The sequence below is a fragment of the Chanodichthys erythropterus genome, chromosome 10 (genome assembly GCF_024489055.1).
Source record: "Chanodichthys erythropterus isolate Z2021 chromosome 10, ASM2448905v1, whole genome shotgun sequence".
Lineage (NCBI taxonomy): Eukaryota > Metazoa > Chordata > Actinopteri > Cypriniformes > Xenocyprididae > Chanodichthys > Chanodichthys erythropterus.
In genome coordinates, this window is record NC_090230.1 from 53,795,884 (window position 1) to 53,811,478 (window position 15,595).

Below are 15,595 nucleotides of genomic sequence, written 5' to 3' on the forward strand. Positions count from 1 at the left end.
GGCATAGTACATCCACCATGCTGCCAAACAATTTACTCTTTCTTGGTAGCTAACACTTACCTTTTTTTAGTTTTTGAACTTCATTAGAATGCACACTTCAAAATCTCAGTACATGCAGTAGGCTTTCCAGGTACTGTTTACATCTTGTTTCATGAATACTGCGTGTATTTGTACGTCCTCATTTGATGACACTAGAAGCAGAGAAATTGCTTCACCCATAATTTTGAATATCACTTGTCTAAGTTTATGCTCTAAACGATATATTATTGCACCCTGTACATAGTTTATAACGATTCACAAAGCCCAAATGAACTATCTTGCATTTTTGAAAATAAAACCAAGTGAAGGGTATGTTCAGGCAGCATTTGCAAACTTGAACCTTCAAAACAACCAACTGTTTTTATTTGTCAGTGGTTTGTGCGCGTCTAGGAAGTTGATGGACATCGTCCTGGCCAATAAGATCTCTCGAAAATTTCAATTTGTTGCTTCCTGCATCTGATTGGCTCGTCTTTCCCTGTGGGCGACACCGCATTTTCCGGTTTTCCTTCTTAATGCTTTCGGTGTTACAGGAATTCGATATTAGTTTCTCATGTTCGCGATCTGGATTATTAGTAAAACAATGGAGACCATCGATCATCACGAAGCATCCGTTTGTGTAACGTTAACAATGAATTGATTGTTTGTATCGCACGCAAAAGAAAGATAAGAAGACCTTAATCTGCGACCTTTCATTGTAAGAAAGCAACTTGATCTGGGGTGTGCACGCTTTTGGAGGCTTTTTGTTGGACTTCCTTGGATATCCCTACCGTCATCATTCTTTTACATTTACTGTTTTAATTCTGTGGTGAGTTTACAGCCTTCTGCAAATCACTACCTTTCAAAAACTTCTAAAATGACTGTGCCAGGCTGCCTTTTTGCTTAATAACTATTGTTTTCTAACTTATTGAATGTGAAATGTGCAACCAAACAACACCCGTATCTAAAAACGATTAACCTCTTAAAATACATTTAGTTTGCTGCATGTTTGTTCATATTTAATTCAACTGTTCCCTAATAACACTTTTTTCAGTTGTCAGAAGTTTTTTTTTTTCTTCTTCTACTTATTGGTCTGTTTGAACTTGTTTTCGTTTTGCTTGTGTTGCTCATACATGTGTAAGAGTGATTGCACACAGTCCATCTGTGATTTTCAGTCTGGTCTGATGAGTCAGTCAGTTAGTGAAGGGCAGATTCGTGTAATTACACCGACTGCACCGTCTGTTTACCATCTCCTTCCTCCTGTTTTGATGAACTACTTGTATTTAATGTATTTCTGATGTTCCGTTTCTTCAGTTCTGTTACTGGATGTGTTTCAGAGAAGCTTATGACGCTGTTTACTACGCTTCTCTTGGGAAGTATCACATTTAAAGGAATATTTCATTCAAAAATATAATTTCAGTCAACACTTCTTCTTCGTCCTCATGTTGTTCCAAACATGTATGATTTTCTTTGAACAAAAAAAGATTTTGTTCGGAATGTTAGGTTCTGAAAACCTCAGTCAGCGTTCACTTTCATTTAATCTTTTTCCATACAATAAAAGTGAATGGTGTCTGAGACTGTCATTCTGCCTGTCATCTGTTACTCGTCCACATATGACACAAAAGTCATACTGGTTTCGAACAGCACGAGGATGAGTAAATGATGACAGATGTAATTTTTGGGTGAACTATCCCTTTAATGATCGATGAATAAGCAACAAGGAAAAGCACGAGACTCGTTCATCAGGGAAGATTCGCACGTTACGTGGCTGGTCAGTGAGTCACTGTTGTCATAGAAATATCAGTCAAATTAGATATTTTTAGGATTTAGAACGTTTTCTTTTAATCACAAGCATGTCAGATCATTTTACTTTTAATCTTATAAACAAGCAATTCTTCCCTCTGTTTTTTGTTTTCTAATCTAGTAGAAAAGAACAGAGTCGGTCTGTCATATAGGATGCGTTGTAAACGTTGAAGTCAATGAAGGAGATCAGTGGTTCAAGAAAAGACTCCTGCCATTAAACCTGCTTGACCACAGGACTCTTCCTTAATCCAATAACAGTGTTTAGAGTTAAGAGTACACCTAGTACACAGGAGCTTTAGAGACTGCAGAGCAGGATGGGAAAGAGACCACCATCCACAGTGGCTAGTAAATGGCTTTTTGCTAGTTAGTTTGCTTGTTTTCTCCCAATTCAAATATATAAAATAACTTGAAAGATCAGAAATTAACTTTTGCATAACTATTCCTGATTTTAAATAAAGTTCAAGATATCATAACTAAATAAACCGTTTAAGAATATATAATAATTGCCGGTCTTTATGTTGGATTATTTTGTAGGTTTTTGTGAGTCTTGTGATGCATACATTGAATGCCATAGAGGGGCATTTTTTTTATTTTTACATTGTACCTTTTGCATTTCACTTTTATAACTTTTAGTGACATTTTTGACACTTGAAAATCTGATAAGATCACACTAAAATCTTTTAGCGTGGGCCAGTTAGTTAACCAAAAAATAAAAAAAATTCTGTCAATAATTACTCGCCCTCATGTCGTTCCACACCCATAAGACTTTTGTTCATCTTTGTAACATGGATTACTTTTATGATGCATTTACTACCTTTCTGGGGCTTGAAAGTGGTAGTTGTGTATGCTTTCAATGGAGGGACAGAAAGCTCTCAGATTTCATTAAAAAGATCTTCATTTGTTTTCTGAAGATGAACAAAAGTCTTATGGGTGTGGAACGACATGAGGGTGAGTACTTAATGACAGAATTTTCATTTTTGGGTGAACTAACTGTTTAGGGCTGGTCCACGCTAAAAGATTTTTAAAATCTTACCAAAATGTGAGAGACCACAAACATGACAGTTAAAAACAGGTTTAACAGTTTTAACAGTTTAACAGTTTTGTTCCTATAGTTTGTGGAGTGCCGCAATGTGACCTAGACAGCACACCACACACTAACAGATTCCATTCACAAACAACCAGATTCCCGACTGTGAACATGGGAGATCTCGCAAAATCTCTCACGATTAAATGTGACTTTGGACTAGAGTAAACAAACATGGCAGACGACGGGCAAAAAGAAACTGATAATATTGTTTGGACTGCATTTTACAGAAACTTTCACGGGGGGAAAAGGAGGAGGTTTGGATGAAGCCATGTTATGCTTCCGTCAGCTCGCTTTCTGATTGGGTATCGTTTTGTTCCATGTGACAATCTACAGAGAGCGTGCATGTTTGTTCTCTGAGCTTTCTGATTGTAAATATTCAACACGTTGGATATTTACGATTTGAGATCGGTGCGGCCCCGATGGTTAAATCACTCTTAACACGTCTCAGACCACCGGAAAATCTGATATGATAATCTGTAGAACCATCAAGACAATCAGTCGGAAGGGGAGAATTGGGCCCAAAATCGGCCCTATTATCTTGTAGTGTTTTGGGTGCCTTAACCTTTGTTGACCAAGCACATGTTTATATGGAAGCTTACTTCCGCCACAAAATAATTAATAATAAAAAATTAAAAAAGGTAATTGCAACTCTTTATCTCACAATTCTGACTTTTTCTACTCTCAATTCTGAGTTTATATCCTGCAATTCTGAGTTTGTAACTAGAATTGCCCGGGGAAAGAAAAGTCATAATTGTGAGATATGAACTCGCAATAAGGAATCAAGCTCATAAGTTCAATGTCAATAGGGAGACTAGTGTTGTCAAAAGTACAGACCGTGATACCAAGTCGGTACTGAAATTTTAAAAAATATGATGCTTTGAGAGCTGTTGAGCGGATTCATTAACACCTCTGATTGGCCTTTGTGTTGACGCACTCATCAGGTATGTTTTGACAACACGTAATACCCTTTTTTTCTGTTTTTAAAGGGATAGTTCACCCAAAAATGAAAATTTTATGTTTATCTGCTTACCCCAAGGGCATCCAAGATATAGGTGACTTTGTTTCTTCAGTAGAACACACATGATGATTTTTAATTCCAGACATTGCCGTCTGTCAGTCTTATAATGCATGTCAATGGGAACTTCGTCTATAAGAGTAAAAAAACATGCACAGACAAATCCAAATTAAACCCTGCGGCTCGAGACGACACATTGATGTCCTAAATGATCGGTTTGTGTGAGAAACCAAACAGTATTTATATCACTTTTTACCTCTAAAAACACCACTATGTCCAACTGCCCTCCACATCCAGTTGGTGAGGTCAGAAAACACGTTCTGATGACGGAAGTGATGTCTCGCGCTTTGCTTCAATGAGTGCGAGACATCACTTAATATTTTTGCAGTCTTTTATACGTACGATTTGGATTGAATAACAAAGAGAATGTTGAAAATTTGGAGTTTGTATCTCATAATCATGACCAATTCTCACAATTCTGAGAAAAAGTCTGAATTTAAAAAAAAAAAAATGTTTTTATTCCATGGTGGAAACAAGCTTGCAGATGTTTATGCCTTAACAACCAACAACTGAACTTAAACATGGTTTTCTGTGACGTAGTTAAATAAGTCACCACGGTAACGTTATCTAGCTGAATGACATGCATGACGAGTCGCTAATATAGAAGATGAAATGGTAACACTTTACAATAAGGTTCATTAGTTAACTACATTAGTTAACATGAACTAATAATGAACTGCACTTATACAGCATTTATTAATCTTTGTTAATGTTAATTTCAACATTTACTAATACATTATTAAAAGCTTGTTAACATTAGTTAATGCACTGTGAACTAACATGAACAAACAATGAACAACTGTATTCTCATTAACTAACACTAACGAAGATTAGTAAATACAGTAACAAATGTATTGCTCATTGTTAGTTCATGTTAGTTAATCCATTAACTAATGTTTAACAAATGAACCGTATTGTAAAGTGTTACCGATTAAATTTCTTAAGTATCAGGTAAAATAGGTTGGAAAAGCAAAAAGAAATTCCGAAAAGTTCCAAAAGTTTTTTTTATGAGTCTACCTGTAATGTCATGGCTTTACGTTTTTAGTTTAATTATTTGTTTAAAGCAGAGTGAAATGTTTAATAAAAAAAAAAGGCACATAAAAATGTTTGCTGTTGTGTTGGTGGAAATTAGCTAGTAGATAAACTGCTTGCATGTACCCGCATTCATCTGGTGGTGGGTGTTCATTTCACACCTTTCAGAGAGATGCTGCCTGCATTGCAACTTTCTTACTGACTGACTAATGTTTTCATCCACAGGTCCAACATGCCACAGACAACTCCATATTCAAGCAAATTCAACCCTAGTACTTACAGTCACCGGCAACCTGTGGAAGAGAACTATGGGGGTTTGCACTATCGTGATAATAAGCTTGTGGCTGGGTCTCTTGAAGCCCTGATACAGCTTTTAGTCCCTACTGTGGACTATTACCCTGACGTAAGCATAAACAGCCTTTATACTTTCCTATGATAATTATTATAATCTCTCCTTGCACCGTAAATGTCAAGTTTGATTGACACTTGATATTTTCTTGTGTTTCAGAGGTCATACATTTTTACCTTCCTACTAAGCTCCCGTCTCTTCCTGCATCCGTTTGAGCTCATGTCTCGTGTTTGTTACCTTTGTGTGGACCATCACAGGGTTGGCGACCCACAGACTGATAAGGTACGTGCTGTAATCTTATGAGTGGGAAGTATGACCAAGATGTTATATCACCACATGAGTGTTTTTACATCACAATGTTGTTATCCTTGCTGGAAATAGGGGTGTATTGCATAACCATGTGGTAATGTCTGTTTTTGGATAATCCAGTGAATTAAACAAACTTCACAAGTGAAAGGTACTTGATGGACGAAAACCAAATGAATGAATAAGTCTGGCATCAGTGCAAAAACATCTTCACATTATGTAACACTTAAAAGATTCAAAAGAGTCTTACATAATAATAATAATTATTGTTGCCACGTTTCATCCATTTTTGTGACAACTCATGAATCAGTTCTATATTAATATGCCAAATTGTTTTTGTTGCTTAAAAAAAAAGTTAACTGAAATGAAATATTAACTTTTTTAGCTTGTTGCTAAGGCAACATTTCTCATTTTCATTTAGTTTAACTTGATCTACTAAAATGACTAAAACAAACATGAATTAAAAACTGTAGTAGAGCTGCTCGATTGATAATTAAAAGATCTCGATCTCAATTCAAACACCCACATAATCTTATTCCTAAATTAAAACCATTTGTCTATGTCTATTATTAACCCTTTGACAAGTATGATCACGGCAAACATTCAAATGTGTTGGTGCTGCTGCTGATCCAAAAAGAGCAGTTGTCATATATAGGTATGAAACACCTACACAAACAGAAATAATGATACTGCGTGGTTGAAAAGACTTTTACAATAATTAAAATGATCACAGAAGTACTGTGATAAAAGTTTATAATTGGATATAAACACTGATGTCAATGATAGTAATCAAAATCACCTTTTGTAACTTGACGCTTCAAATAAAGTTTGTATCGATTTACATCACGGTTACCTCAATCATTTATTCATTCAAAGCTGATTTAAAAAAATAAATAAATTAAGTATTTTTAAATATACTCCAGCAATTAACATTTTGTCAGAACCCTCTCTTAAATTAGATTATTTTTGTGTAGTTGTGTATTCAGAATCTCTTTTAAACAAAAAACTTATCCAGAATCAAGCAGCTCTACTAATAGAACTTATAAAAATCACAAAAACACACAACAAAATTACTAAAACTTTATCTAAAATGAAAATGAAAACAGAAAATTTAAAATATTAAAGGTGCCCAAGAATGCTTTTTCACAAGATGTAATATAAGTCTAAGGTTTCTCCTGAATGTGTCTGATGTTTCAGCTCAAAATACCCCATAGTTTTTTTTTAAATTAATTTTTTTAACTGCCTATTTTGGTGCATCATTAACTATACACTGATTTTGGCAGCGCCGCCCCTTTAAATCGCGTGCTCCCTGCCACACGAGCTCTCGACTATATTACAGTGCATTTACAAAGTTCACACAGCTAATATAACCCTCAAATGGATTTTTACAAGATGTTCGTCATGCATGCTGTATGCATGCTTCGAATTATGTGAGTAAAGTATTTATTTTGATGTTTACGTTTGATTCTGTATGAGTTTGAGGCTATGCTCTGTGGCTAACGGCTAATGCTACACTGTTTGAGAGATTTATAAAGAATTAAGTTGTTTATGCATTATACAGACCTGCACATGTTTAAAAATGAAAATGGCGACGGCTCTCTTGTCTCCGTGAATACAGTAAGAAACGATGGTAACTTTAATCACATTTAACAGTACATTAGCAACATGCTAACGAAACATTTAGAAAGACAGTTTACAAATATCACTAAAAATATCATGGATCATGTCAGTTATTATCGCTCCATCTGCCATTTTTCACTGTTGTTGTTCTTGCTGGCTTACCTTGTCTGTGCACAGATCCAGACGTTAATACTGCCTTTCCTTGTCTAATGCCTTGAACATGGGCTGGCATATATGCAAATATTGGGGTCATACATATTAATGATCCCGACTGTTACGTAACAGTCTGTGTTATGTTGAGATCCGCGTGTTTTCCGGAAGTCTTTTAAACAAATGAGATTTATATAAGAAGGAGGTAACAATGGAGTTTGAAACTCAATGTATGTCTTTTCCATGTACTGAACTCTTGTTATTCAACTATGCCAATATAAATTAATTTTTTGATTCTAGGTCACCTTTAATAAAAACTATAATAGTATCTCACTGGTAATAAAAAAAGTTCTCTGGTTTTCAATTCACTATAAAATTTTCCCATTATGATCCCATAGTGTTTATTCATTATTTCACTTACTTCACGACTCCCCCATCTTGACGCACTATATATATTTTTAAAGAATCGTGATATATTCAAGGTTTTTTTTGTGCATTTAAAAACATGATTATTAACCAGTTCAAATGATTTACAAAAGTCATATTTCAAGATTGATGCATATCAGTCTTCAAATTGAATCGTTGCATTAAGAAAAAAAGCTCTCCTCATGTAGTCCTCATGCAGTTTTTATACATACATTTATATATTACATATACATACACAAATCTAATTACTCCATGGATAGTATAGTATAAATGCTAAGCAGAATCTCTACTGATTAACCCATTTCTACTGTTGTACGCTATATGCCGTCATGCCACCCAGCCCTACTGTGACACACACACCTGTACATGTGCAGTTTACTAAAATAAACAGCGATCGATCATTATTGTTGAGTATTTATAGCTATTACCAGCAAACTGTAGATGATTCAGTGCTAATTGTCCTGCTTTACTCAACAGAAAAGAATACGGGAAATAGCACCGAAAATCGTGCAGCTGCTCACAGAATGGACGGAGACCTTTCCGTACGACTTCAGGGATGAGCGTATGATGCGCAGCCTCAAAGAGATGACCCACCGGCTTGCCTTCGGAGATGAGGTCAGTCGAGATGACATCACCTTGATGAACATCATGATTGCATCATGTTATTGTTTGTCTGTGAACTGAATAATGAAGTATGACTAAATTCTACATGGCTTTTGTGTGAATATATCAATATATTGGACAACATGACATGGGTTTGGAGCCAAATGCAAATGCGTTTGTGCATCATATTGGATTTGCATGTACGTAGTTTGGCTCCAAAACCTCTAACGTATTTCCTTTTCGCACAAGCTGGGATATCAAAAACACAGCTTACAGTTACCAAATGTTATTTTTGGCTACAGACATGAATGGATATTATAATGCTGACATTGGAAATGGTTCTGTTGTTTTTGACTAGCTCTCACGGAGGGCCATGCAGAGACTCATTCAGCGCCTCTTACGCAAACTGACCACCCTCGGACAGTACGAAGAGTCGCTGGCGACATCCAGCGCCGCTGCCGCTGCCACCGCCATGGACCGACCGGTCGCCCTGAAGTCCAAACCGCAGTTAGTACGCAGAGACGAGTGCGTTTTGAACCTATGCGATGACCCTTTCATTTTCGCCCAACAGCTGACACACATCGAGATGGTGAGTGACGGCAAGCTGCAATCTGATTGGCTGTCAGTATTGATGTTTTATGATATCCACATGTAATATCTGTTTCTGTACTTTATGGATTCAGTCTTCAAGCTGCTCTCATGTTTTCCACATGTAGGAGAGACTCAGCTTTATTGGCCCTGAAGAATTCGTTCGAGCGTTTGCACAGAAAAGACCCTCAGACAACCATAAGGTAAGCTGATCACACATCTGTAGTTGAAGATTGCGTAAAACACAGTAAATAGATGGAAACAGAATGGTCACAGATAAGGAAGACGGTTAATTACTTTCAATGACAATTAAACTTTTGTTCTTCAGAGTTTCTTCAGCAAAAGAAAAGCAAGTAACCTGGAGGCCTATGTTGAATGGTTCAACAGACTGAGCTACCTGATAGCCACCGAAATTTGCATGGTGAGCACACTTTTCATCTATTTTGGGAATAAAGCCAAGCAGTGCTAGCAGGCGAATATCTTATCTTTTGTTGACGTCAAAGGTTGTGCAACTACTGTCACATTAATAATTCTGCATATCTTGAGCCTGTGCAGTTCATTTTGTTACTTTTGAATGATCCAGTTGTGTTGGATTGCTACTTTATTTTCAATGTAAAATCTGCATTCTCATGCAAAACCAGCTCAGAACAATTGCTATATGTTGTTGATTGTATGGTTGGCAATCTTTGACATTATGCTGCCCTCTGCTGGTTCGTCTTCAGCCGGTGAAGAAGAAACACCGGGCAAGAGTGCTGGAGTTCTTCATAGATGTGGCACAGGAATGCTTCAACATCGGCAACTTCAACTCATTAATGGCCATTATTAGTGAGTACATATATTGAATTATATTGTTATTCATTATTAATTTTAAAATGTAATGTTTGGAATACAATTTCTTTTCTTTCTTTCTTTTTACCATTTTATAACCACAGTTTGATTTTGCATAGAAGTGACTTAACATGTTTAAAAATGTTTTACCATGTAGCTGGGATGAACATGAACCCTGTATCCAGACTGAAGAAAACCTGGAATAAAGTCAACACGGACAAGTTTGACATCCTGGTGGTAAGGAAGCTGCTTTGAGGAATAGAGAAAGATACGCAGTGGAGTCCCAACAGTCTGAGACCATCTAATTTAACCTAGAAATACATTCTGAGATGTTTTTAGAACAAAGAAACATTAAGATAAAAAGATAAGATGGACCCGTTATGCTTTTTTTACATGTTCAACTTTTTTAGTGTGTAATGTTGTTTGACCATGGAAAAAATCTGCAAAGTTATAAAGCACAAAGTCCCTCCAAAGGGAGTTATTCTCTATACTAGTAAGCAGTTTCTGAACTCCCTGATACGCCTCCATTGTAGTCTTGAGTTTTCTTCTGGGAACAAACATCACAATAAATCCCGCCCAAGGCATATGCAAAAAAAAAGCAAAGCCTGGTTGAGTTGGTAATGTGTTGAAACTCAGTTGTGGTAAGGGGCGTGAAGTTTCCCAAACACACACAAAGCCGTTGATCAATCAAAACACACTGGTCCAGCTGACCAATCAGAGCACAGTGAGCTTTTCAGATGGAGGGGCTTTATGGAGACTAAACAGAGCATTACTGACAGACAAGGAATAGAAGTTCTGCAACATATATGAAAAATCATGTTTTTTTGTTTTTTTGTTTTTTTTTTGAACATTCAAACATGAAATCCTATTATAGTAGACCTCAAAAACAACCTTTAAAGGGTTAGTTAACCCAAAAATGTAAATTCTGTCATTTATTACTTACCCTCATGTCGTTCCACACCCGTAAGACCTTTGTTAATCTTCGGAACACAAATTAAGATATTTTAGTTGAAATCCGATGGCTCAGTGAGGCCTCTATAGGGAGCAATGAGACTTCCTCTCTCAAGATCCATAGAGGTACTAAAAACATATTTAAATCAGTTCATGTGAGTACAGTGGTTCAATATTAAAATTATAAAGCGTTTTTGGAGTGCCAAAAAACAAAACAAAATAACTTATTTAATGATTTCAAAACACTGCTTCAGGAAGATTCGGAGCACAAATGAATCGGTGTGTTGAATCTACTGTTCGGAGCGCCAAAGTCACGTGATTTCAGCCGTTGGCAGTTTGACTTGCGATCTGAATCATGATTTGACACACTGGTTAATTTATGCTCCGAATCTTCCTGAAACAGTGTTTTGAAATCGGCTATCACTAAGTCTTTTTTTTTTTTTTTTTTTTTTTTGCACACCAAAAATATTCTCGTCGCTTTATAATATTAATATTGAACCACTGTACTCGCATGAACCGATTTAAATATGTTTTTAGTACATTAATGGATCTTGAGAGAGGAAATGTCATTGCTCCCTATGGAGGCCTCACGGAGCCATCGTATTTCAACTAAAATATCTTAATTTGTGTTCCGAAGATTAACGAAGGTCTTACGGGTGTGGAACGGCATGAGGGTAAGTAATAAATGACAGAATTTTCATTTTTAGGAGAACTAACCCTTTAAGAAACTACACTCATTCTTGGTCTCTAATCAAATAAGCAAGTTTGTCTCAATGCCTGTGTAATTTGAATTTCCATCAGAAAAATTGAAGCCTTTTCATAAGTGGTTTCGGACTTTAAACTGTACAGATTTGTGTATATACATAGTTGATTTTACTGTTTGATTTGTTGTCTTAGCACCAAATGGACCCATCTAGCAACTTCTACAGCTACCGCACTGCCCTGCGTGGAGCAACTCAGAGGTCTAGTACAGCACACACAAGCCAAGAAATGGTATTTTTTTTTTTTTTTTTTTAATTTTCATACAAAACTAATTTTATTACATTTGAATTAAATGTGAATTTAATGTAAACTCACCCTTCTTGTCTTTCAGATTGTTATTCCTTTCTTTAGCTTGTTCATAAAGGATATCCACTTCCTTAATGAAGGCTGTGTCAATAGATTACCCAATGGCCACATCAATTTTGAGGCAAGTTGGCATGTAACGCTAATACTACAGTGTTTCCCACAGGATTTTGTGAAACTGGATTTAGTGTGAGAGAGAGGGAGAAGGAAAAAAACAACCCTGTATGAAAATTTAGTACATTTTAAAGTTAAATTCATCAATTTTGTGCGCTTTCAGAGTTCAAAATTAAGAGCTCCAACCCATTTTCAGTGTGCAAATTGAACAAAGAAAAAGTCAGTGCAATGACTTGTACCTGAACTTTAATGTGGACTCAGCCGTCTTTTTAATTGTAATATAATGTCTCAGTCTACATTACACTACATAATAATAATAATAATATGTTATAATATTATTCCTATCATGGTAATAGTCATATATTGTCTAATAAATGCACTGAAAAATAAATGAAACTTTGATCATTATTTTTGTTCTAATTTCTATACATGTAAGTGATAAACCCGTGAGCTTTGATTTTGACAAACTACGGTCGAGCGTTTATTTCAGCGGAAAACAAGTTTACAAACGCGTCTCATTACTCGCAACTATGCAAATGTGGAAATAATGCATAGCTGGTGCCCGCTACATTCACAAAGGCACGCTAAACTGAGCACATTCAGAGATAGTGTTCACTGGCGCAAAACCACGTTTTATGTTATTATGAGAAGTTTAAATATATTTTTGGGCCGCCACAGTCTAGTTAATGAATGGGAAGCACTGAAATTATTTGTGGCGGTCACTGTTAGGGATGTAACGATGCATTCGGAAATGGTTGAAAATTGATTAAAATATGTGACGATTGAAGTTGGTTGAGATGCTAAATGAATTGTGATACATTTGAGGGTGACGGTTTATATGAATGTATATCTGACTGAGTTCAGAAAAGTTTAGTATTTTCTCTTCATCTTCCTTGCGTACAATGCATTTTAAAGTAGTATTTATGAGCACACAACGCTGCTTTGTTTACAGCGGTAACCAAGGAAGTGCTGTATTGCCGCTGTTCCATAAGCACAACCTGCTGTCAAGACAGTGAATTTGCATTCTCATGCAGCCCGTCTGCTGATATGAAGTTTTATGTAGCATTATTTCACAAAGCTAAAGTCTGAATTTTTTTTTTCTTCAAATGTCAAAAAGTATACAATCTAATTTAAATTTAAAAACTGCTCATTTGCATGTATGTAGCATCTTCGTTGGGATCATGATTAAATTGCCTCTAATTTTAAATGGCTACAGATAGTTCAGTCTGTAATAGAGCAAATAAACATCTCGTTCAACTCTTCATATGAAGAGATTTCTTTTATTTGTATTATTCATTTATTTGACTTAGGATTTGTTTCAAAATTTCAGTTTTGTTATAAAAATATTTAAATTTCACAAAGAAAAATGCTGCATTTTGTCTGAAAAATGATAGACCTTTTCTCATTTAAATCTAATTAAAAAAAAAAAAAAAAAAACGTTAGAAAATCGTATTGTGAAACCAATATCGTGAATCGTATCAAATCGTGGGTTAAGGGGGTTCCTTACATCCCTAGTCATTGTGGCCACAAATAAATCAATGTATGGGAAACACTGCACTATATTGTTACCTTGTTGCTTTTAATATAAATATATAATATTATATAATATAAAACTTTCTCTTTACTAATTTTTCAGAAATTTTGGGAGTTGGCCAAGCAAGTGAGTGAGTTTCTGTCCTGGAGGCAGGTGATCTGTCCTTTTGAGAGGGACAGGAAAACACTGCAGTATCTCATCAGCGCACCAGTATTCAATGAAGATGGTGAGCAGTCACACTTTCCTACTTGCATTAAAGGTGCAGTAAGCAATTTCTGAGAAATGCTGTTGAAAGTGGATCGGACCGAGCAGCATAATACACTTATAGCCAGTCAGCAGTAAGGGGCGTATCCACTCATGATGGGGGACGAGAGAGAGAGAGCGAGTAAGAGGGAGATTTGAAAAAAGAGAGATGGCTGAGAGAAAAGGTCAGAGGAATGTCACTGGAAAAAGAAGAGTTATGATCAGGCAAGAGCTTTACGACCCACGTTAATATTAGAAAAGCTTTCCAGCACTTAAGAGACCTAAGCAGGAAAAATGAAAATGGTCGCTGAGGTTGTTTCTTTTCCATACGTGAGTAACATTGGTTTTGCTGTTTCACAGACCCAAGATATGCTGATATTGTGATGTTAGCTATAGTAACATGAGTGCTATTGTTTTGTTTTTTGGAGCTGGTGTGCTGCTGGTGACTAACAACCAACTCTTGCTTGTATGTTCATTTTTCTTGTTCTTCCTTGTTGTTTGTTTGTCAAATTCACTTTATTTTTCGCGAAGCATTATTTTGCTTCTCTTCAGCGATGATGGAGATATCCACTTTGTGCACTTTTGGGGCGGAGCAATGAAGGGAGTGGTGTGTTTGTTTGGATTGATTTTATGTATGAGCAGTGTTTCTCGGAAATTGCTTACTGCACCTTTAAGAGAACTAGATGATGAATTGGCTGTAGGTGTTTTGCAAAAAGAAAAATGGAAAGTCCAATCACACACCACTGCAAATAAATACAAGAGGACCAATCACTATTCAGTATGCAAATATTACAATGTCACATATTTCTGTAATAAAAATTTGGGTGAATTAATTGTGGAATAAATGTATTTGTGTTGTTACAGAGCTCCAGCTAGCTTCGTATGAGAGTGAAGGTCCTGAAAACAACCTGGAGAGGGACACTCGCCGTTCGCTCAGGTCTGAAGTCTTTTCTGAAAACTGTTGTTCCAGACATTTTTAGCTGTCATTTTTAAACAACAATGACCTGTCACTAGTGTATGTGAAGGCTCAATTTAATTTGGTTTTTGTTTTCCATTGCCCTAGGTCGTCCCTTAGTAGAATGTGAACGGTCAATTTGGGATTGTGTCCTAACACAAGGACTGATGGCACTGAAGACTTTGAAGGACTTTTATAATCATTACACTTTTCTGTGGTTTCATCGCTGAAATTGAGGCTGGATTCTCATTGTAACAGTAACATTATGCTAAAGGAAACATATTCATCTCATTTACCTCAAGTACCTTAATGAAATGTGTTCTAAACATGCTATAAATCTCCTGGGTGAATTAAGAGCATGTCGCTGGCTGACCTGTTCTATTATTACATTGTTTTTGTTTGTTTTTGGTAAGTGGTATTAATAGTTTGTGAACATATTTGTTACAATATTAAAATATATTTTTGTGTGTATTATAGTTTCATGTGATCAGTGTACATGTTTCCCTATAAAGGATCTCTGAATTAAGCTGATTCTCGGGTGGTCACTATTTTCACTTTTCATTCATAAAGCTTTTCTTTTTTATTATTATTATTTTTGATTTATTTTTAATTTTTTTCATCTAATTTCTTTATTTTTAGTTCATGCATACATTTGGCATTATTCATTTGTTACTGTAGAGATGAAAAGCAAGTAAACAAGTACTCGTACGCCACCTAGTGTCCAAACTAGTATTGCTGCTACAATTTGCAGTGGTAACCAACAATTTAGATGATAAACTTCTAAAGTTCAAACCATTTAAATACACAAATACAATAAGAATCTGTTAGTGCCTTTTAGTATTCTTTAACAA

General features: G+C 35.9%; 1 protein-coding gene across 2 annotated transcripts; it reads left to right on the top strand.

The window, feature by feature from the left end:
* The first annotated feature begins 514 nt into the window (after window positions 1–514).
* Window positions 515–15,266, top strand: rasgef1bb (RasGEF domain family, member 1Bb). Of its 2 annotated transcripts, none has more exons than XM_067398199.1 (14): window positions 515–844; window positions 5,238–5,415; window positions 5,521–5,643; window positions 8,341–8,478; window positions 8,825–9,055; window positions 9,183–9,257; window positions 9,383–9,475; window positions 9,777–9,879; window positions 10,040–10,119; window positions 11,731–11,826; window positions 11,927–12,022; window positions 13,649–13,772; window positions 14,654–14,726; window positions 14,853–15,266. In XM_067398199.1, exons 2-14 carry the CDS (start codon window positions 5,245–5,247, stop codon window positions 14,872–14,874), a joined length of 1,425 nt encoding a protein of 474 aa, XP_067254300.1. In that variant the 5' UTR covers window positions 515–844; window positions 5,238–5,244; the 3' UTR covers window positions 14,875–15,266. The 2 variants fall into 2 exon arrangements, with proteins under 2 accessions (XP_067254300.1, XP_067254301.1); XM_067398200.1 differs by lacking the exon at window positions 515–844 and adding an exon at window positions 1,283–1,786.
* Window positions 15,267–15,595: the final 329 nt, after the last annotated feature.

Coding starts and splice junctions, on each gene's coding strand:
- rasgef1bb (XM_067398199.1), top strand. CDS start 5,245: ATGCCACAGACAACTCCATATTCAAGCAAATTCAACCCTAGTACTTAC. Junction 5,416..5,520: donor CTGTGGACTATTACCCTGAC/GTAAGCATAAAC, acceptor CTTGTGTTTCAG/AGGTCATACATTTTTACCTT. Junction 9,056..9,182: donor AGCTGACACACATCGAGATG/GTGAGTGACGGC, acceptor TTCCACATGTAG/GAGAGACTCAGCTTTATTGG.